We start from the raw sequence: 23,206 nt of genomic DNA, 5'->3' as shown, positions 1-23,206 counted from the left end.
AATATGGTCACCGTATTCCACCCGGTTTGTTTACATTCTCCGTGAGCACATCTCTCCATTATGTCTGGAAACTTTCCAAAATTTCAAGTGTCTTAGCCCCTTAACTGTCCAAACGTAGTTCTACAGTGTGTTACCTCTAGCACTCCAAACGTAGTTCAACGTTTTGGCCTGAGATGCCTGGTCAGTATAAAATTGGTCTTAACACTCTATGTGCACAGTATTAAAAAATCTGGGACCACTTAGTACCTTGTGGGAGCACCGGTTCCAGTGAGCGTCAGCTAGAGCAAACAGTGTGGCAAACACCAGAGATTTACTGATATCATGTCATATTAACATCCCTTTTAAGAGGAAAGTGATGTTTACCTCGAGTTTAGTGGCTTTGAGATGGACGTGGCCACAAGTTGTTGAGGAAATATAAAAAACCTCGATAATAACCCATGTGCACCATCCTTTCAGTTTTGATACCACTGTTAATGTCATCCTGCCAGAATGCCCTATAACCTATGCCCTAAGTAAAGAGAAACAATTCTGGAATGTGTAATATGTGTTCGGCTGGCTGGGTGGCTGGCTGGGTGGGATGACACTACCAGTGGTATCAAAATTGAAAGGATGTTGCACAAATGTTGCGTATGGGTTATTATCAAGGTTTTTGATATTTTCTCGACCACTTGTGGCCACATTCATCTCAGAGCCACTAAACTCAGGGTGATCATCACTTTCCTTTTAAAAAGGGAGTGTTAATTCAACGTGACATCAGTGAATCCCTGGTGTTTGCCACGCTGTTTGCTCTAGCTGGCTCTCAATTAAATTGGTGCTCCCACAAAGTACTAAGTGGTCCCAGATTTTTTTAATACTGCACACGCCAAGTGTTAAGACCCATTCTGTACTGACCAGGCATCCCAGGCCAATCATGCCAAATTTGGAGGCAGTTAAAATAAAATGTTGATTTACGTTTGGAGCGCTAGCACTAATAATGTAAATCTATATTTGGACAGTTAAGGGGTTAGAGCACTCCAGAGCGATGATTGTTATTATTATTATTATTATTTCTTTTTTTCAACAAACCGGCCGTATCCCACCAAGGCAGGGTGGCCCAAAAAGAAAAACGAGTTTCTCTTTTTAAATTTAGTAATTTATACAGGAGAAGGGGTTACTAGGCCCTTGCTCCCGGCATTTTAGTCGCCTCTTACAACATGCATGGCTTACGGAGGAAGAATTCTGTTCCACTGCCCCATGGAGATAAGAGGAAATAAAAAAGAACAAGAACTAGTAAGAAAATAGAAGAAAAACCAGAGGGGTGTGTGTATATATATATGCTTGTACATGTATGTATAGTGTGACCTAAATGTAAGAAGAAGTAGCAAGACGTACCTGAAAGCTTGCATGTTTAAGAGACAGAAAAAAGACACCAACAATCCTACCATCATGTAAAACAATTACAGGATTCTGTTTTACACTCACTTGGCAGGACAGTAGTACCTCCCTGGGCAGATGCTGTCTACCAACCTACTACCTAGGATTATTATTATTATTATTATTATTATTATTATTATTATTATTATTATTATTATTATTATTATTATTATTATTATTATTATGATTATTATTATTATTACTATTATTATTATTATTATTACTACTACTATTACTACTATTACTACTATTACTACTATTACTACTATTACTACTATTATTACTATTATTACTATTATTACTATTATTACTATTATTACTATTATTACTATTATTACTATTATTACTACTATTACTACTATTACTACTATTACTACTATTACTACTATTACTACTATTACTACTATTACTACTATTACTACTATTACTACTATTACTACTACTACTACTACTACTACTACTACTACTACTACTACTACTATTACTACTATTACTACTACTACTACTACTACTACTACTACTACTACTACTACTACTACTACTACTATTGACATACCTTGTTCATTGAGTTTAATCATTTCTTAAGCTTCCACGATACACCGAGAATGTAAGCACAGATGAACTCACCAGTTAACCCCTTTACGGTGAACTTCTTTTGTACTTCCTCCATTTTCCTCTTGTTTTTCATCTTCCAAGTACTGCTGCACTTTTAAGTCTATCTTCTACTATGGGATGCACAATAATTTACAAATTTATAGACAAAATATGTAGTCTTGGAGATTGCTTGATACTGAGACTCATCACTAACCCCTTTACAATGAACTTCTTTTGTACTTCCATTTCCTGTTGTTTTTCCTCTTTGAAGAGGAAAAAAACAGGAAATTTGTATAAATACATATGTAGTCTTGGAGAATGTGAAAGCTAAGTGTACTGAGTGGCTGAAGCAAGGAGATTGAGATGCTTGACGCTGAGATGCTGTGTTGCCTATTCATGACCCAAGTTCTTGTACATTATACAATAACAACTTGTCAGTGAGCCCGTCTTAACTCTGGGTTGTCGGTAAACGAGTACATCAATAAGTGAGGAGTGGCTGCATTATGTTTGGGAATGGGAGTCAGTGGACTTCCTGGCTACCTACACCTGACTTCTTACAAATAAATACTACTCACTTCTCACCCTACATTAACCCTTTCACAGTCAGTCCTGTAATATTATACCTTGCAAGACAGTGTCGTTCCCATAATAGTACACCAAAATTCTAGCAGCTTCATATCTTGTGGGAGAAAGCTGGTAGGCCTACATATGAGAGAATAGGTCTGAGAGGTCAGTGTGTGCAATATTAAAACAAATCTTGCAGCATGCAGTGCATAATGAGAAAAAAAAGACAGTATTTTTTTGTTTAAAACATCGACTTTGCGGTGTATTTTTATATGGTATTTATGGTTGTATTCTTGTTTGCTTGTTCTCATTGATAGAATGGAGGATATATTACAGAACTAGAGATGATTTTGAATGGTTTATGAACTAAAAATACACGTACCTCAAAATTGAGCTCAAAGTAGTGGAAATGTTTGATTTTTGCGATGTTCAAGAGTAAACAAATCACGTCATGCATCCAATACACATCATTTGGTGGGCCTAATAGGCTTTCACAAATGTGCTGATATTATTTATGCCATTTTTACAATAATGCATTAGTCTGCATAACAGTAAAAATTCTATGATTTGAGTGAATAAAAATTAAAAATGAAAAGCAAGAGTAATATAAAAGGTGCCTGGAGACATGATTGATGAAAGATGAAAATGTTATTTTAGTGCTAGGAATGTTTGCATTGTTAATTCTGGACCCTATTTTGAAATTGGCCTTCTTTTGAATTGTGTATGAAATTGGCCAAATTACCAATTTCTGATCACTTTATTGGGTAGTTGAAATTGGTAAATGGGCAGTTTCTTGTACTCAGTAGATAGAACAAAAGGATTTCTAGTGAAATAGCTATGAGTTTAGTCGACTGGAACAATGGAATTGGCCGAAAATAGGGCTCAAAGTGGGCAAAATCGCCAATGCATAAATATCGCTGAGACCGCTAACTTTGTGAGAGTGTAATTCTGCAAGTTTTCCATGAAATTTCATACTTTTGGTGTCATTAAAATTGGGGAAAGATTCTCTATCATTTGATATGAAAAGAATACTTTTTCTTTTAAATTCATCGACACTGAGAGCAAGTTTGTGAGCAGGGGTCTTGACAGTGAAAGGGTTAAGACTACAGATATTTTAAGGTAAGTAATGAATGTACTGTGTATGTATTTTACTTTTTATTGTTTTTTAATGTCTAGTTCTACTGTTAGCTTAACATATGTTAGTATAAACTTGTTATCTGGCATTTGTATGCATTTATAAGTAGAAAAAATGGTGTTCTGCTTTCCAGCAAAGTCCACTTTCCAGTGGTAGCCTGGAGCCTAACGTGCCATATAAATGGGGCTCTACTCTACTTTTTGTGATTATGTATGTAACTTTCTGTCTGTTGTGGATTTAAATATTCATACACAGGAATGCAATTTTTTTTTTTTAAGCTTAAAAGGCTGTAATAATAAAGGAGCAGCTCACTAGGTAGTAATTTTGAATAACTATCAATTAACCCTTTCGGGGTTTCGGACATACTAGTACGGCTTACGAGCAGGGTTTTTTGACGTACTAGTATGCATAAATTCTAGCTCCGTCAAATCTAGTGAAAGCTGGTAGGCCTACATATGGGTCTATGTGGTCAGTGTGCACAGTATAAAAAAAATCCTGCAGCACACAGTGCATAATGAGAAAAAAAAAAAAACCTTGACTGTGTTTTTGGATTAAAACAGCGACTTTGCACTGCATTTTCGTATGGTATTTATTGTTGTATTCTAGTTTTCCTGTCTCATTGTATAGAATGGAAGACATATTACAGAAACTGAGATGATTTTGACTGATTTTACAATGAAAAGTACCTTGAAATTGAGCTCAAAGTAGCAGAAATGTTTGATTTTTACCAAAGATCAAAAGTAAATAAATCATGCCATGCGTCCAATACACGTCAACTGGTGAGTCTAATATTCTTTCACAAGCACGCTGATATTATTTATACCATTTCTACACTAATGCAGTAGTCTGCATAACAGTAAATCTTCTATTTTTTTGTGAGAATAAAAATTCAAAGTGGAAAGCAAAAGAATGTAAGAGGGGCATGGGGACGTGACTAATGAACAGAGGAAATGTTATTTTAGTGCCAGGAATGTCTTTTTTGTTTATTCTGGACTCTATTCGGAAATTGGCATCTTTTGAAATTTGTGTGAAATTGGCAAAATTGCTAAATTCTGACCACTGTATTGGATAGTTGAAATTGGTAAATGGGTGGTTTCTTGTACTCATTCAATAGAAAAAATGGAGTTCTAGCGAAATAGTTATGATTTTTGTTGACTAGTACACTGGAATTGGCGAAAAATAGGGCTCAAAGTGGGCAAAATTGCCGATGCATAAACATCGTTGAGACCGCTAACTTTGCGAGAGCATATTTCCGTAAGTTTTTCATCAAATTTCATACTTTTGGTGTCATTATGATCAGGAAAAGATTCTCTATCTTTTCATAAGAAAAAATAATTTTTTTTTTTTGAAATTTGGCCGACCCTGAGAACAAGTCTCTGAGAGGACCTGCCGACCCCCAAAGGGTTAATAACTCAGGCAGTTGGCTGTTATGGGTGTTGCTCTTATTTAGGGAAATGGTTCAGGATAGGCCTACATTTAAAACAAGTCAGTAATCAAAGTTGTCTGTTACTATGGAGCAGAGCTATAGTGCATCAGACTCTCCATTCAGAATATGTTGAGGAGCATCTTAACCCCTTGACTGTCGCAACCCCAAATCCTGAGGTGTCTCCTGGTGTCGCAAAATTTAAAAAAAAAATTTTTTTTTTTTATGAAATGATAGAGAATGTTTTCCTGATTGTAATGACACGAAAGGAATGAAATTTGATGGAAAACTGACAGTTGCGATGTTAGCGACCTCGGCGATATTTACAAATCGGCAATTTTGCCCACTTTGAGCCCTATCTTCGGCTAATTCCATTGTTCCAGTTGACCAAACTCATAGCTTTTTCTTTAGAACTCCATTTTTTTCTATAGACTGAGTACAAGAAACTGCCCATTTATCGATTTCAACTACCCAATAACGTGGTCAGAAATTTGCAATTTGGGCAATTTCACAAAAATTAAAAAATATTACAATTTCAAAATAGGGTTCAGAATGAACAATGCAGACATTCCTGGCTCTAAAATAACATTTTCTTTGTTCATCAGTCACGTCTCCAGGTCCCTCTGATAATACTCTTGCTTTCTATTTTGAATTTTTATTCGAACAAAAAATAGAAGATTTACTGTTATGCAGACTACTGCAATATTGTAATAATTGTATAAATAATGTCAACCCATTCATGACTGCATATTAGAATGGCTTCTTGGACATTTATTGGAAAATGACATCATTTGTTTACTTTTGAACATCGGCAAAAATCAAACATTTCCCCTACTTTGAGCTCCATTTCAAAGTTCTTTTCATAGTAAAACCAATCAAAATCACCTCTATTTCTATAATATGTTTTCCGTTCTATCAAATGAGACCAAGAAAATGAGAACACAAACATAAATACTGTAAGAAAATAGACCACAAATTCAGCATTTTAATTAAAAAAAATGGTCTTTTTTTTTTTCCTCATTATGCACTGCATGCTCCAGGATTTTTTTTATATGGTGCACACTGACCACACAGACCCATTCTCTCACATGTGGGCCTACCAGCTTTCTCCTGCTTGATTTGAAGCCACTAGAATTTATGAGTATATATATGTCAAAAACGGTGGCTCGTAAGATGTATATATACGACCAAAAGAGTCAAAGGGTTAATGGCTGCATTCTTCTGATATTACAGTGGAACCTTGGTTTTCGTATACTCTACTTTATGTGTGAGACTATAGTTATTCTCTATAAAATTTATTTTTCGTTAATATTTCCCATAAGAAATAATGTAAATCCAATTAATCCCTTCCAGACACCCACAAATATTAACAAAAAATACATTTTATTGAGAATAACTATTGTTTTACATACAAACTAGAGCATACGGAAACTGAGGTTCCACTGCATATGGAAATGGAAAGAGATGATCCTGTGTTGTATGAGAGCATGAGTTATGAGATATCAGGAATGTAATCTAATAAGTTTTTTACATTTTGCAAACTGTTATCATGGTATATTCAGTGTGAAATCTGTTGAATTGTATGCTCACTTACACATTAACTCAGCAAAAAGCTTCATTACTTTCTTGGTGATCTACACTTAATTCCCATATAGAAAGTAAAAAAACAAAATCAGATATGTAATTTGTTGACTTATTATGGAGTTCATTGTTAAATAAAAATACAGTGGACCTTCACCTAACGAATGCATCGCATAACGTTAAATCCGCCTAACGAAGTGTTTGAGTGTAAAAATTTTGCCCCGCCTAACGATAAAAAACTCGCCCAATGTGATTCATCTGGGACCTGTCCACGCTGTCCCATGGGTGCCAGTGCAGTCACATCTACGCATATATTCGGTACATTTCACATTATCCCAGTGTTCTTAGTACTTGTAACTGCAAAATAAGTCACCATGGACCCCAAGCTTCTAGTGCCAACCCTGTGGTAAAAAGAGTGAGAATTAGTATGGAATTGAAAAAAGGGATTAAGGAAATGTGTGGAAAGTGGGTTGAACTGCAAACCTTGATGAATGAAAATCACCCTAACACAGCTATTTCAAGCCATGCTGGTGACTATTACAAAGACATTGTTGTGGCCCATTTTAGGCAAACCTTAACCCGTAAACGGTCCAAACGTATATACGTATATGTTTTTTCAACATTTGAAAGTATGTAAAAAAAGTAGATCTTCTTTTTCTTTTTTTACATTTGAAAATGTGTAAAAAACTTTGGTCTACTCTTTTTTTTTGTTGTATTTGAAAATATGTAAAAAAAACGTAGATCTACTTTTGTAGCACTACACGTGAACGTAGATCTGCTTGGACCGTTTATGGGTTAAAGGAATGTGAGGTACAGAGCTCTATGGACAGATTTGTTGTGCGACAGAGGTCCAGTGACTCTCAAGCTTGTCCTAGTGGCATTAAAAGAAGATTTGAAGCAACCCCGGAAAAGGACTTGCTACCTCAAGTCCTCATGGAAGGGGATTCCCCTTCCAAACAATAACAACTTCCACCATCTCCCCTCCTCCCATCCCATCAATCATCACCAGATCTTCAATAAAAGTAAGTGTCATGTATTCTTTATTTAGTACAGTAGTAATTGTGCATGTCTTCTTTTTGGGTGTATAAAAATGTATATTTCATGTGGTAATTTTTTTTCTCATACTTTGGGGTGTCAGGAACGGATTAATTTGATTTCCATTATTTCTTATGGGGAAAATTAATTCGGCTAACGATAATTTCGGCTAATGATAATTTCGGCTAACGATGAGCTCTCAGGAATGGATTAATATTGTTAGGCGAGGGTCCACTGTATATAGCTAAAGAAATAATAGTTCTGGGAGATGAGTAGCGAAAAAATAAAAAAAGAGCAACCATATTACAAATGCTTCTTTCTGTGAAATACAAAATGGTACTATATATTTGGTGTCTGATATAAACTTTATATTGTTGTTCAGACTCTTCATTTAAAGATACAGCCTCTCCTCACTTAGCGATGTACTCCTTTACCGACGGTTCGGACTTATGATGGGGTCTCTGACCAGTATGCATACCTAAATAATGTATATTAGAGCTGATTTCCTCTATTCCTCTATTGTATAAACATAGTACACTACTGTATAAACATTTAAAAATTTACTAAAAATAATATAAATGATGCAAAGGTGACATTAAAACAATAATATCAAAGATGGTTGACACAACTCCACTACCATTATAGTATGCTCCTTGTTTAGTGACGAATTCATTTACAGATGTGGAGTTAGCAATGGAACTCCATTATTAAGTGAGGAGAAGCTGTATTCTGATCTCAACTTTTGGTACAGATTGCTTTGAATAAAGTAGTCATATTTAAAAAAAAAAATTGCTCAACTAAATTGTGACATAATCTGTTTTTTTTGTCTTCAGAAATTAAATGAGTGCTTTATTAAGGGTCTTTTATATTTAATCTTTCTTCCTGGATAGATGGGTTTGAGGGTGACTTAAGACTTTGGGTGAAGCTGCTTCTCCCTGGAGTTGTGAAACGAATATACAATCTCCAATCCAAGCAACTGGTCAAACTTTTTTCACAGGTAAAATTTGATGTTAATGTGTGAACTGTAGTTGGCTTGTCAAATGTGATAAAAGTAGGAATTTTTACTTTGGCTTATAATAAGTATTCATTAATTCATAATAGGCAGGATACTTTCCTGAAAGTGGACACCTTCAAGTTAGCTAAAAAAAAAATTTAATATTCTACTAGGAACATATTACTCTAGTTTATCATTCTATACTTTCTAGTTGCCATTACTTGTTAACATGTTGTGAAGTTTCTCATTCCTTATCACACACAATTTTATAGTAGAAAAGGGGTTAGTTCCATATCTAACCACTAACTAGGGCCCCTTTCCTTTCTGTTTTATATAGCTGTATTCTTTTTACACGTTCATATTCTGCATTACATATTAAAGAAACTCTTGCTTTCTTTCATTGTCTCTAATTGTATGAATGGTGCATTTTTTCTTATCAAAGATAAGGGCAGTCTGCATCATGTGTGCACCACCTCGTAGCATATTGAAAATTTCTTTCTTTAAGTCTGATGCTAGTAAAGGGGGCTCTTAATCTAAGGATCAAATCTAAGTACAGCAGGGCCTCACTTTTCGGCATTTTGCCTTATGGCATTTCGTTAATACGGCGATCTCAAATTATGACCAGAACTTCCTATACGGCAAGTGGTCTTTCAAATATGGCGCGGGACACCCAGTTTGTTTACATTCCCCATGAGCACATCTCTCTATTATGTAATAATAATCACTCGTGGGCACATTAAATGTCTTATTTTATGTCAATATAGACATTTTCATTAATCCATCTATGATATTTTCTTCAAAAATATATAAGAAACATGTTACATAGCATATAAACATGCTGTTTATATGCTATGGAGGTGTGGTTGCCGGGTGGAGGGAAAACATCACGTAATACTAATAATAATCACTCTTGGGTACATTAAATGTCTTATTTTACGTTAATATAGACACTTTCATTAATCCATCTACTATATTTTCTTCAAAATTATATAAGAAACAAGTTACATAACATATAAACATTTTGTTTATATACTATGGAGGTGTGGTAGCCGGGCGGAGGGAAAACATTACGTCACTCCCCTTAATACGTAACGCTTTTGTTTACAATTCTCGGCATGAATTATTCATTACTTCTCCCTTTGTTTATGATGATATCTGAAGGTAATTGTTAGAAATGATTAAACTCAGTGAACATGGTATGTCAGTGGTAATAATATGGCTCTGGGCCACATTAAATGTTTTGTAGCTATGTAGCCCAGGCGGACTACATACCTACATTATTGTTATAACTGATAATTGTACGTATGTGTACCTGTATCTAAATAAACTTACATACTGTGCTGGCATGCAGGTACACATTAAAATCACTAAGAGTGTCTTATTAGTCTTGAAGACACCATAATAATGATAATAATAATTACACAATAATAATCACTCTAAGGAGCATTAAATATCGTATAAAACGTTAATATAGACATTTTGCTTAATCCATCTAAAAACACCCCATAGTAGAATAAATTAACATAAATATGAGATGTGGTAGCCAGGTGACTTGTAGGACTTGTGGTAGCCAGGCAACTTGTAGGGCTTGTGGTAGCCAGGCAACCTGTGGTAGCCAGGCAACTTGTGGTAGCCAGGCAACTTGTGGTAGCTAGGCAACTTGTAGTATTTGTGGTAGCAAGGCAACTTGTAGGAATTGTGGTAGCCAGGCAACTTGTGGTAGCCAGGCAACTTGTAGGACTTGTGACAAAAACCAGACGCGTTCATCTGCTTTGTCTTCATTATGTGTGGGTGGGGTGGTGAGGGCTGTCCTCCCTGGCTACCCATACTTCCCAACCTGACTTCATACAAATGAAACTCACCTCTCACCCTACATTAAGACTACAAATATTTTAAGGCAATTAATGAGTGTACTATTTATGCATTTTATCGCTCTAGGGAGCTTAATGTCGTAGTAGGTGGGAGTAGCCAGGCAGGATGCCATACCTCCCACACGACTTTCTACAAATACGTAAATACTTTTTACTTCTCACCCTACATTAAGACCTTTAAGACTACAAATATTTTAAGGTAAGTAATGCATCTACTGTATATGCATTTTATCGCTCTTGGGAACTTAAGCATCGTAGCATAGTTTGTGTAGGTGGAGTGGCCAGGAGGGCTACCACACCTGACTTCTTAGAGTAAATACTACTCACCTTTTGCCCTACATTAAGACTTCAAATATTTTGAGGTAAATAATGAGTGTACTGTGTGTGTATTTTACTTTTTAATGCTTAGTTCTGTTGCTAACTTAATATATGTTAGTGTAAACTTGTTATCTGGCATTTATATGCAATTATAAATGGAAAAAAATGGAGTTCTACTTTCCGGCGAAGTTTGCTTTTTGGCAGTAGCCTGGAACCTAACCTGCCGAATAAGTGGGGCCCTACTGTACCTCCTATTCTCTTGAGTATTTTATGATCCCTGTGGGTTTAGCTTTCCCCTCATGACTGTAATAGTGATGATAAGAATATTGATGTATGTACATGTACATATAGTGGGCGAGGGGCTTGGACTTCCCGCAAGCGTGAGCGGGTTAGATAGTAGTGAATGGAGACGAGTGGTTTTTGGGACCTGACGAGCTGCTGGAGTATGAGCAGGGTAATATTTAGTGAAGGGATTCAGGGAAACCGGTGATTTTAATATATAGCCGGTTATTGAGTATTGGAAATAGGAAGTACAATGCCAGCACTTTGAAGGAGGGATTTGGGATATTGGCAGTTTGGAGGGATATGTTATACATCTTTATACAGTGGTACTTCGAGTTATGAACTTAATTCGTTCCATAAGGCTGTTCGAGTGCTGATACCGAACGAATTTGTTCCTATGAGGAATAATGTAAATTAGATTAGTCCGTTTCAGACCCCAAAAATACACTTGCAAAAGCACTTGCAAAAATACACTTACATAATTGTTCGAGTTGGGAGCTGTTCGAAACTCGAGGTACCACTGTACATATATGCTTCTAAACTGTTGTATCTGGGTGCCTCTGCAAAGACAGTGATTATGTATGAGTGAGGTGAAAGTGTTGAATGATGATGAAAATATTTTCTTTTTTGGGATTCTTTCTTTCTTTTTGGGTCACGCTGCCTCAGTGGGAGACAACCGACTTGTTGAAAAAAAAAAATTAGAACTTCTTAAGGGAATTATGCATATTGGTTTGGCTATTTTGGAAGCTACTTGTGTGCAGTAAGAATCAAGAATTTGTGGAAAGAATAAGGCTTTGTCTCAGAATAGAAACATACCTGAAAAAGTTTAGGGAAAGAAATGAGAAAAGATAAACATCATAAGCAAAGAAAAATAAGCCAAAAACTAAATAATGGGAAACAGTATTCACTGAAGGAGTATTATGGAGGAGTGAAGGAAAGAGCATCATATGGTGCTTTATTATGAATGAAGCTGAAGGCAAGTAACATTACTGGGTAAGGCCCAACCCACTAAGTGTGATAGGTAAGCCAGTGGTCACTCTAGCTTTAGTCCATCATAGGGCCAATTGAAACCACATTCACATGTGTCAGTAGACATCGTCATCTCAAACATCACCTACCTGTGACTGGTTTTGTGGTTTTTTAACCATACAGCCTGGCCAGAGGCCAGCAATTGTTTTGCTGTGTCTTTGCCATAGAGTTAAGGACATCGCTCAGTGGATCATTTACAACAGTTTTAAATGACAAATTCAATAACAATAATGGCAGTAATAACTGGATAAAGGATACTTGGTTTACCTTTCTCGTGATAGTGGTTTAATGTCATTTGAGGTCGCCCGGTCTCTTTCCAAAGAGAGAGGATTTGTGAAAGGACAGAATAGTCAGTCGTAGTATATTATGGTTATTACACACAGATGAAGACTTTTCCAGACACATATTTACAAAAAAAGTTCAAAATGTTAATTGAACATGTGCCGGAGAATGCTGTATTATTGGTTAAACAAACATTTACTGAATCTCTGTTTTGGGTAATTAAGAAATAAGAATCTATGAAGTACAGTTGATTACCAGTTGTCAGATATAAATGAAAAAACAAATGGATTTTTTTTTTTTTTTTTTCAACAAGTTGGCCATCTCCCACCGAGGCAGGGTGACCCAAAAAAGAAAGAAAATCCCCAAAAAGAAAATACTTTCATCATCATTCAACACTTTCACCTCATTCACACATAATCACTGTTTTTGCAGAGGTGCTCAGAACACAACAGTTTAGAAGCACATACGTATAAAGATACACAACATATCCCTCCAAACTGCTAATGTATCCCAAAACCCCTCCTTTAGAGTGCAGGCATTGTACTTCCCATTTCCAGGTCTCAAGTCCGGCTATATAAAAATAACCGGTTTCCCTGAATCTCTTCACTAAATATTACCCTGCTTTGAATTATATGCTTTGAATTAATTAGAAATATATTATATGTACATCATATGATATTTAAGATCTAGTGTACATTTATAAATGAGACTGAAGTGTAAATAAAGAGGAGGAGGAATTTGGAAAAATGTAATTTTTGTTTTTAATTTCAGCTGTTTGGCACTAATCTGGAGGAAATGATTGAAGACTTGGAGAAAGGTGATGTGGCAGAAACAGTGCGGGAATTTTTTGAGAGATCCACAGTTCTTCCTCCTATTAAAAAAAGTATTTTGTCCATACAAGATGTTGATGAATTCTTAGAGGAATTGAGTGGAAAAACACGAGAAGAAGAGCAATCCATGCTTCTAAAACAAATTGCTAAAAAGTTAGTTGATAAGTTTCTCTTTCTAAATCCAGCCAAAACAAATGACTCCTGCTCCTTAGAGACTGAAAATGTCATGCCCTGGAAATTTTCTTGTCTAATATCTTACTAGCTAGTAGATCCTGGACACACGTCCAATACACAGAGTCTAATATTCTTTCACTAGTGCACTTATATTATTTATACCATTTTTACAATAATGCAGTAGTCTGCATAACAGTAAATCTTCTATTTTTTTGTGTAAAAAAAATCAAAATAGAAAGCAAGAGTAATACAAGAGGGCCTGGAGACATGACTAATGAACAGAGGATATGTTATTTTAGTGCCAGGATAATATCTGCATTGTTAATTCTGGACCTTATTTTGAAATTGGCATCTTCTTTAATTTACGTGAAATTGGCCAAATTGCCAATTTTTGACCACTTTATTGGGTAGTTGAAATTGGTAAATGGGTGGTTTCTTGTATTCATTTGATAGAAAAAATGAAGTTCTAAAGAAGTAGCTATGAGTTTGGTCGACTGGAACAATGGAATTGGCCGAAAATAGGACTCAAAGTCGGCGAAATCGCCGATGTGTGTATATACAGTGATCCCTCGTTTTTCGTAATTAATCCGTTCCTGGAGCCGTTACTATAAACGAAATTTACGATTTACGAATCAATTTTCCCCATAAGAAATAATGTAAATGCAATTAATCCGTTCCTGACACCCAGAAGTATTAAAACAAAAAAAAATTTTACATGAAATATACATGTAGTACATAAACAATACAATGGGAAATGATGAATGAAACATTAACAGCATAACACTTACCTTTATTGGAGATTCTTCTTAGTGTATGGGAGACTAGAGGAGGAGAGAGAGTGGATTGTTTATAGTTTGGAAGGGGAATCTCCTTCCAGCAACACCTCAGGTACCAATTGCTTTTCTGGGGTTGCTTGTCTTCTCTGTTTCTTAATACCACTAGGACCACCTTGAGAATCAATGGAGTCCTGTCTCGCAAAATAACTGTGGAGAGAGCTCTGTTTCTGGCGTCTCTTTAACACTTCCCTAAAATGGCCCAAGACTTTGTCACTATACATATTGCCAATATGGCTTGCAACAACCTTGTTAGGGTGATGTTTCTCCATAAAGCTTTCCATCTTACCCCACATAGTAAAAATCTCTTTAATTTCTAAAGAAGGCACCTTCTTCCATCTCTCTTCCTCCTTTGCAGCAAGATTCTGAGCTGTGATGTGTTGCTCTTCCTGCTGAAGCTCTTGCAGCTCCTCAGTGGTGAGCTCTTTGTTGTGGTCTTCCACCAGTTCTTCCACATCCTCCAAACTCACATCCAACCCCATGGAACTCCCCAGTGCCACGATTGATTTTACAACAGACATAGGCTCATTAGGGTCAGTCCCAAACCCTTCAAAATCCCTCTTGTCGACACAATCTGGCCATAATTTTCTCCAGGCAGAGTTCAAAGTCCTGGTAGTCACTCCCTCCCAAGCCATACCTATAAGGGTTACGCAATGGAGGATGCTGAAGTGTTCTCTCCAAAATTCCCTTAGGGTCAAGTGAGTGTCTGTGGTCACAGTCAAGCACCTGTGAAACATTGCTTTTGTGTAGAGTTTTTTAAAGTTTGCAATGACCTGCTGGTCCATGGGCTGGAGGAGAGGAGTGGTATTCGGGGCAAGAACTTTACTGTGATGAACCCAAACTCCTCGAAAATTAGGTCATCCAAGTTTGGAGGATGAGCAGGTGCATTGTCCATTACTAACAGGCACTTGAGATCCAATTTCTTTTCCAGGAGATACTCCTTCACACTAGGGCCAAACACTTCATTGAACCACTCAACGAAAATTTCCCTCGTGAGACCCATGCCTTACTATTAGATTTCCAAAACACACACAAATGTTAAAAGCAGGTGGGGATATAGTTTTGGAGTGGTTGGTGCAATTATTTAATAAATGTATGGAAGAGGGTAAGGTACCTAGGGATTGGCAGAGAGCATGCAAAGGGGATAAAAGAGAGTGCAAAAATTATAGGGGGATAAGTCTGTTGAGTATACCTGGCAAAGTGTATGGTAGAGTTATTATTGAAAGAATTAAGAGTAAGATGGAGAATAGGATAGCAGATGAACAAGGAGGCTTTAGGAAAGGTAGGGGGTGTGTGGACCAGGTGTTTACAGTGAAACATAAGTGAACAGTATTTAGATAAGGCTAAAGAGGTCTTTGTGGCATTTATGGATTTGGAAAAGGCGTATGACAGGGTGGATAGGGGGGCAATGTGGCAGATGTTGCAGGTGTATGGTGTAGGAGGTAGGTTACTGAAAGCAGTGAAGAGTTTTTACGAGGATAGTGAGGCTCAAGTTAGAGTATGTAGGAAAGAGGGAAATTATTTCCCAGTAAAAGTAGGCCTTAGACAAGGATGTGTGATGTCACCGTGGTTGTTTAATATATTTATAGATGGGGTTGTAAGAGAAGTAAATGCGAGGGTCTTGGCAAGAGGCGTGGAGTTAAAAGATAAAGAATCACACACAAAGTGGGAGTTGTCACAGTTGCTCTTTGCTGATGACACTGTGCTCTTGGGAGATTCTGAAGAGAAGTTGCAGAGATTGGTGGATGAATTTGGTAGGGTGTGTAAAAGAAGAAAATTGAAAGTGAATACAGGAAAGAGTAAGGTTATGAGGATAACAAAAAGATTAGGTGATGAAAGATTGGATATCAGATTGGAGGGAGAGAGTATGGAGGAGGTGAATGTATTCAGATATTTGGGAGTGGACGTGTCAGCGGATGGGTCTATGAGAGATGAGGTGAATCATAGAATTGATGAGGGGAAAAGGGTGAGTGGTGCACTTAGGAGTCTGTGGAGACAAAGAACTTTGTCCTTGGAGGCAAAGAGGGGAATGTATGAGAGTATAGTTTTACCAACGCTCTTATATGGGTGTGAAGCATGGGTGATGAATGTTGCAGCGAGGAGAAGGCTGGGGGCAGTGGAGATGTCATGTCTGAGAGCAATGTGTGGTGTGAATATAATGCAGAGAATTCGTAGTTTGGAAGTTAGGAGGAGGTGCAGGATTACCAAAACTGTTGTCCAGAGGGCTGAGGAAGGGTTGTTGAGGTGGTTCGGACATGTGGAGAGAATGGAGCGAAACAGAATAACTTCAAGAGTGTATCAGTCTGTAGTGGAAGGAAGACGGGGTAGGGGTCGGCCTAGGGAAGGTTGGAGGGAGGGGGTAAAGGAGGTTTTGTGTGCGAGGGGCTTGGACTTCCAGCAGGCATGCGTGAACGTGTTTGATAGGAGTGAATGGAGACAAATGGTTTTTAATACTTGACGTGCTGTTGGAGTGTGAGCAAAGTAACATTTATGAAGGGGTTCAGGGAAACCGGCAGGCCGGACTTGAGTCCTGGAGATGGGAAGTACAGTGCCTGCACTCTGAAGGAGGGGTGTTAATTTTGCAGTTTAAAAACTGTAGTGTAAAGCACCCTTCTGGCAAGACAGTGATGGAGTGAATGATGGTGAAAGTTTTTCTTTTTCGGGCCACCCTGCGTTGGTGGGAATCGGCCAATGTGATAATAAAAAAAAACATTGTTTTTCCTGAACACACTGGGATTTTCAGAATGGTACACTAGTAATGGCTTCACTTTGAAATCCCCACTAGCATTAGCACAGAGCATTAGCATCAGCCTGTCTTTCATAGGCTTGTGTCCTGGCATTGCCCTTTCCTCTTGTGTAATGAAGGTTCTCTTTGGCATTTTCTTCCAAAAGAGGCCTGTTTCATCACAATTGAACACTTGTTCAGGTTTCAGTCCTTCAGTCTCTATGTACTCCTGGAATTCATGCACATATTTTTCAGCCGCCTTGTGGTCCGAACTGCAGCCTCACCATGCCTTACCACACTGTGTATGCCAGTACGGTTCTTAAATCTCTCAAACCAGCCTTTGCTGGCCTTAAATTCACCCACATCACCACTATTTGCAGGCAATTTCTTTACCAAATCTTCATGCAACTGCCTAGCCTTTTCACAAATAATCGAAGTCATAAGAGTATCTCCTGCTAATTGTTTCTCATTTATCCACACCAATAATAACTTCTCAACCTCTTCGAGTACTGGTGATCTCATTTTTGTCAGCATAGTTACCCCCTTTGCAACAACAGCATCCTTGATTTCCTTTTTCTTGGCCACTATGGAACATAAGGTTGTGTAGTTTTTCTTATACATCCTGGACAGTTCGGCCACACTTGTACCACTTTCATATTATTCAATGATGGTTTTCTTAAATTCAATCGTATTTCTCACCTTCTTTACCACAGGCTTGGCACTAGGAGCTTTCTTTGGAGCCATGGTAGCTTATTTAGTACTTGCAAGCACTAAAATAAATGGAATATTATGAAATATTTTGCTGGAGCACGTGAGGGGGCCTTCGCTCACTGGTAAACAATGCCAGACTGGCTGCCGCCCCGGCTCATGCCGTGGGTACACGCCCCGGACGAACTACGACTCGCGAGTCAACCTATGAAAAGCGAGTCCATGTTTATACGATAATACCCCTATGATTGGCGAAATTTACGATTGCCGGGAACTACGAAAAGCGGGGGACCACTGTATTTCCGAGATCGCTAACTTCACAGGAGCGTAATTCTGTAAGTTTTCGATCAAAATTCGTACTTTTGGTGTCAATACCATCAGCAAAAGAGTCTCTATCATTTCATAAGAGACATTTCATAAGAGATCACTTCATAAGAGACTCTTCAGGATTTGGGTTTGCGACAGTCAAAGGATTAATATAAAACTAAGAGAAGGAAGGAGAGCTGTCACATCAAAACACTAGCTTAATATAAAACTGAGAGAAGGAAGGAGAGCCATCACAACAAAACACTAGCTTAATATAGGAGGAGAGCTGTCTCAATACTGTAAGTTTAGTGCTACATAGTTTGAGAGTTTTAAGAAGTGCAGTCGCCCTCATATCATGAAGTTTTCCAGTAATAATGTATCAGCTGATCGTGTATCTACCTTGCCACACTTGACCTATATTAGGCTTCTTCACACTCTTCAAATACTATTAGTAATGACTAGCAGAATGTAAAGTAAGTTATACTGTAGTAATTTTTTTCTAGTGGAGTAGTGAAACATTCTTGAGAGAAGTAAACTTTTGATTTGTTTGGTACACAACCATATTTTCCTATGCAGTAAGTCACTTTGTCATGTTATTTTTGTGCTACATGCTGATTCTTGGGAAAATACACCGTGCATTTTAAGATGGTTTACTGCACCTCTATTCTAGGTTATCTGATGGTGAAGGTGATCTCAACATGTATGATATACATGTTGAGATATACATCTTTTTTACATGGACTGTGAAAAAGATAATTTTTTTTTATGCAAAGGGACTTTGTGTTCACTTGTGTGATACTTGGAGTGTTTCGGTTTATTTTGTTTACTATATTTATGCACCTGGGCTGTGCACAGCCAACCTCCTCTAAGATGGCCATTCCTTCCAACTCTTAGTGTACAGACAGATTTTTACAGCCCTGCAATTTAGAGGCCTCATCACCACAACTCTAATACCATCAAGATTGGTCAGAATAAATCTAGTGTTGTTAATGAAGAGAAAATCTAGAACATTGACAAGAAAGTTGGCATCTCTTTACCATCTGCATGCTGTTGATAACATTGCTGAAGTAAGCATGGGTAGATGCTGCATTCATGAAGTGAATATAGATACCATACAAATGAGGTTGGTATAAATCATGTACACATGCAGTTGATATAAATATTATACATATGAGGATTTTAAGTAGTAGGTTGGTAAACAGCAACTGCCCAGGGAGGTACTACCGTCCTGCCAAGTGAGTGTAAAATGAAAGCCTGTAATTGTTTTACATGATTGTAGGATTGCAAGATTTCAGGTACGTCTTGCTACTCTACTTACACTGAGGCCACACTACACATACATATACAAGCATATAAGTACACACCCCTCTGGGTTTTCTGCTATTTTCTTTCTAGTTCTTGTTCTTATTTATTTCCTCTTATCTCCATGGGGAAGTGGAACAGAATTCTTCCTCTGTAAGCCATGCGTGTTGTAAGAGGCGACTAAAATGCCGGGGCAAGGGGCTAGTAACCCCTTCTCTTGTGTAAATTACTAAATTTAAGAAGAGAAACTTTCGTTTTTCTTTTTGGGCCACCCTGCCTTGGTGGTATACGGCCGGTTTGTTGGGGAAAAAAAAATATATGAGAATATAGCTACTCATTATAATTTGATATAGATGCTGTACACTTGAGGTTGATATACAGTGGACCCCCGCATAGCGAACTTAATCCGTGCAAGAGGGCTGGTCGTTATGCGAAATGTTCGCTATGCGAATTAATTTTCCCCATAAGAAATAATGGAAATAAAATTAATCCGTGCAAGACACCCAAAAGTATGAAAAAAAAAATTTTTTACCACAAAAAAATGTTAATTTTAGTACACACAAACTGAAAAAGGCATGCACAATTACATGACACTTACTTTTATTGAAGATCTGGTGATGATTGATGGGATGGGAGGAGGGGAGAGCATTATCTTCTTACTGTTTAGAAGGGGAATCCCCTTCCATTAGGACTTGAGGTAGCAAGTCCTTTTCTGGGGTTACTTCCCTTCTTCTTTTAATGCCACTAGGACCAGCTTGAGAGTCACTGGACCTCTGTCGCACAACAAATCTGTCCATAGAGCTCTGTACCTCCCGTTCCTTCAAGACTTTCCTAAAATGGGCCATAACATTGTCATTGAAATAGTCACCAGCACGGCTTGCAACAGCTGTGTCAGGGTGATTTTCATCCATAAAGGTTTGCAGTTCAACCCACTGTGCACACATTTCCTTAATTTTTGAAGTAGGCACAATGGATTCCACAACTGGCATAGGCTTCTCAGGGTTAGCCCCAAACCCTTCAAAATCTTTCTTAATTTCCATACTAATTCTCACCCTTTTTACCACAGGGTTGGCACTAGAAGCTTTCTTGGGGCCCATGGTCACTTATTTTCCAGAAACAGCACCGAAAACACTGTAATAATACGAAATATTCCGAGTGTATGCTTGAATGTTACCGCGGAGGCTAGCTGGTAAACAATGGGACGGGCGGCACATGTGAGGCTGGCTGAGGGCCCACATTGGACGCGTCTCGGACGAAGTTCGCTGAGCGGGTTTTTGTCTACTATGCGGGGCAAAATTTCAGCGAACAAAGCGTTCGCTATGCGGATTGTTCGCTATGCAAGGCGTTCGCTATGCGGGGGTCCACTGTATATGTGAATATAGATACAGATATGCAAAACAACCACTGTAAAAGGATAGTGAAAATCCAAGCACTTTTGTGACTTCTCACATTATCAAGGAACTATAAGGACAGTACATCAAAGGAGGGCATATAAAGGGTCTAGACAACACCTCACAATCGCATCCCACAACAAAGCAACACCTGATATATGATGACACCCGACTCATAAGAAAGGAGGAACACTGCAGCAGGCCCACTGGCCCAACTGGACAGGTCCTTCATGACATCCCACTAACAAAATACAGTGGACCCCCGCATACCGTACGCATCGCATACCGTTCAATCCGCATACCGCTCGCTTTTATCGCAAAAATTTTGCCTCGCATACCGCCCAAAAACCCGCTCACCACTCTTCGTCTGAGACGCGTCCAATGTGCGCCCTTAGCCAGCCTCACATGTGCCGCCGGTGGCATTGTTTACCAGCCAGCCTCCGCGGTAACATCCAAGCATACAATCGGAACATTTCGTATTATTACAGTGTTTTTGGTGATTTATCTAGAAAATAAGTGACCATGGGCCCCAAGAAAGCTTCTAGTGCCAACCCTACGGGAATAAGGGTGAGAATTACTATAGAGATGAAGAAAGAGATCATTGATAAGTATGAAAGTGGAGTGCGTGTCGCCGACCTGGCCAGGTTGTACAAGAAACTCAAATCAACCATCGCTACTATTGTGGGCAACAGAAAGGCAATCAAGGAAGCTGTTCTTGCCAAAGGTTTAACTGTGTTTTTGAAACAGAGATCGCAAGTGATGGAAGATGTTGAGAGACTCTTATTGGTGTGGATAAATGAAAAACAGCTAGCAGGAGATAGCGTCTCTCAAGCGATCATAAGCAAAAAGGCTAGGAAGTTGCATGAGGATTTAATTAAAAAAATGCCTGCAACTAGTGATGATGTGAGTGAATTTAAGGCCAGCAAAGGTTGGTTTGAGAGATTTAAGAAGCGTAGTGGCATACATAGTGTGATAAGGCATGGTGAGGCTGCCAGTTCGGACCACAAAGCAGCTGAAAAATATGTGCAGGAATTCAAGGAGTACATAGACAGTGAAGGACTGAAACCTGAACAAGTGTTTAATTGTGATGAAACAGGCCTGTTTTGGAAGAAAATGCCAAGCAGGACCTACATTACTGAGGAGGAAAAGGCACTCCCAGGACATAAGCCTATGAAAGACAGGCTTACTTTGTTGATGTGTTCCAATGCTAGTGGTGATTGCAAAGTTAAGCCTTTATTAGTGTATCACTCTGAAACTCCCAGACCGTTCAGGCAAAAGAATGTCCTCAAGGAGAATTTGTGTGTGCTGTTGAGGGCAAACAGTAAGGCATGGGTCACCAGGAACTTTTTCTATGACTGGTTACACCATGCTTTCTATGACTGGTTACACCATGCATTTGCCCCCAATGTGAAAGATTACCTAACTGAAAAGAAATTAGAACTTAAGTGCCTCCTGGTGTTAGACAATGCCCCTGGTCATCCTACAGACGTGGCAGAGCGACTTTATGGGGACATGAGATTCATTAAGGTGAAGTTTTTGCCTCCTAATACCACTCCTCTCCTGCAGCCCATGGACCAGGAGGTTATTGCAAACTTCAAAAAACTGTACACAAAAGCTCTGTTTGAAAGGTGCTTTGTAGTGACCTCAGAAACTCAACTGACTCTAAGAGAGTTTTGGAGAGAGCACTTTAATATCCTCAATTGTGTAAACCTTATAGGTAAGGCTTGGGAGGGAGTGACTAAGAAAACCTTGAACTCTGCTTGGAAGAAACTGTGGCCAGAATGTGTAGACAAAAGGGATTTTGAAGGGTTTGAGGCTAACCCTGAGAGGATTATGCCAGTTGAGGAATCCATTGTGGCATTGGGAAAGTCCTTGGGGTTGGAGGTTAGTGGGGATGATGTGGAAGAGTTGGTGGAGGAGGACAATGAAGAACTAACCACTGATGAGCTGATAGATCAACTTCAACAGCAAGAGGCCAGACCTGAGGAAACTGGTTCAGAGGAGGGGAGAGAGAAATTGAAGAAGTTGCCTACTACAAAGATTAAGGAAATCTGTGCAATGTGGCTGAAAGTGCAAACCTTTATGGATGAGAATCACCCTCACACAGCTATTGCAAGCCGTGCTGGTGATTATTACACTGACAATGTTGTGAAACATTTTAGGGAAGTCATAAAGGAACGAGAGGTACAGGCCACTATGGACAGATATGTTGTGCGACAGAAGTCCAGTGACTCTCAAGCTGGTCCTAGTGGCATTAGCCCTTTGAGGGTCGACAGGCCCTCTCCGAAACTCGTTCTCAGGGTCGGCCAAATTTAAAAAAAAAAAAAATTATTTTCTCTTATGAAAAGATAGAGAATCTTTTCCCGATCATAACGACACCAAAAGTTTGAAATTTGATAGAAAACTTACGGAATTA

At 38.3% G+C, this 23,206-nt stretch overlaps 1 protein-coding gene across 1 annotated transcript in view; it reads left to right on the top strand.

Annotated features, from left to right (window-relative positions):
• Positions 1-23,206, top strand: part of DNAlig3 (DNA ligase 3) — a gene marked incomplete in the record, with an annotated part of 346,401 nt that overhangs the window by 35,082 nt on the left and 288,113 nt on the right. Inside the window, 2 exon segments of the mRNA XM_070082655.1 lie at positions 8,636-8,742; positions 13,293-13,504. Of these exon segments, the coding sequence (XP_069938756.1) occupies positions 8,636-8,742; positions 13,293-13,504 (319 nt within the window).

This window comes from Cherax quadricarinatus, chromosome 1 (assembly GCF_038502225.1).
Source record: "Cherax quadricarinatus isolate ZL_2023a chromosome 1, ASM3850222v1, whole genome shotgun sequence".
Classification (NCBI taxonomy): domain Eukaryota; kingdom Metazoa; phylum Arthropoda; class Malacostraca; order Decapoda; family Parastacidae; genus Cherax; species Cherax quadricarinatus.
Note: the sequence above shows the minus strand (reverse complement) of the source record. Positions and strands in the feature narration are given on the sequence as shown.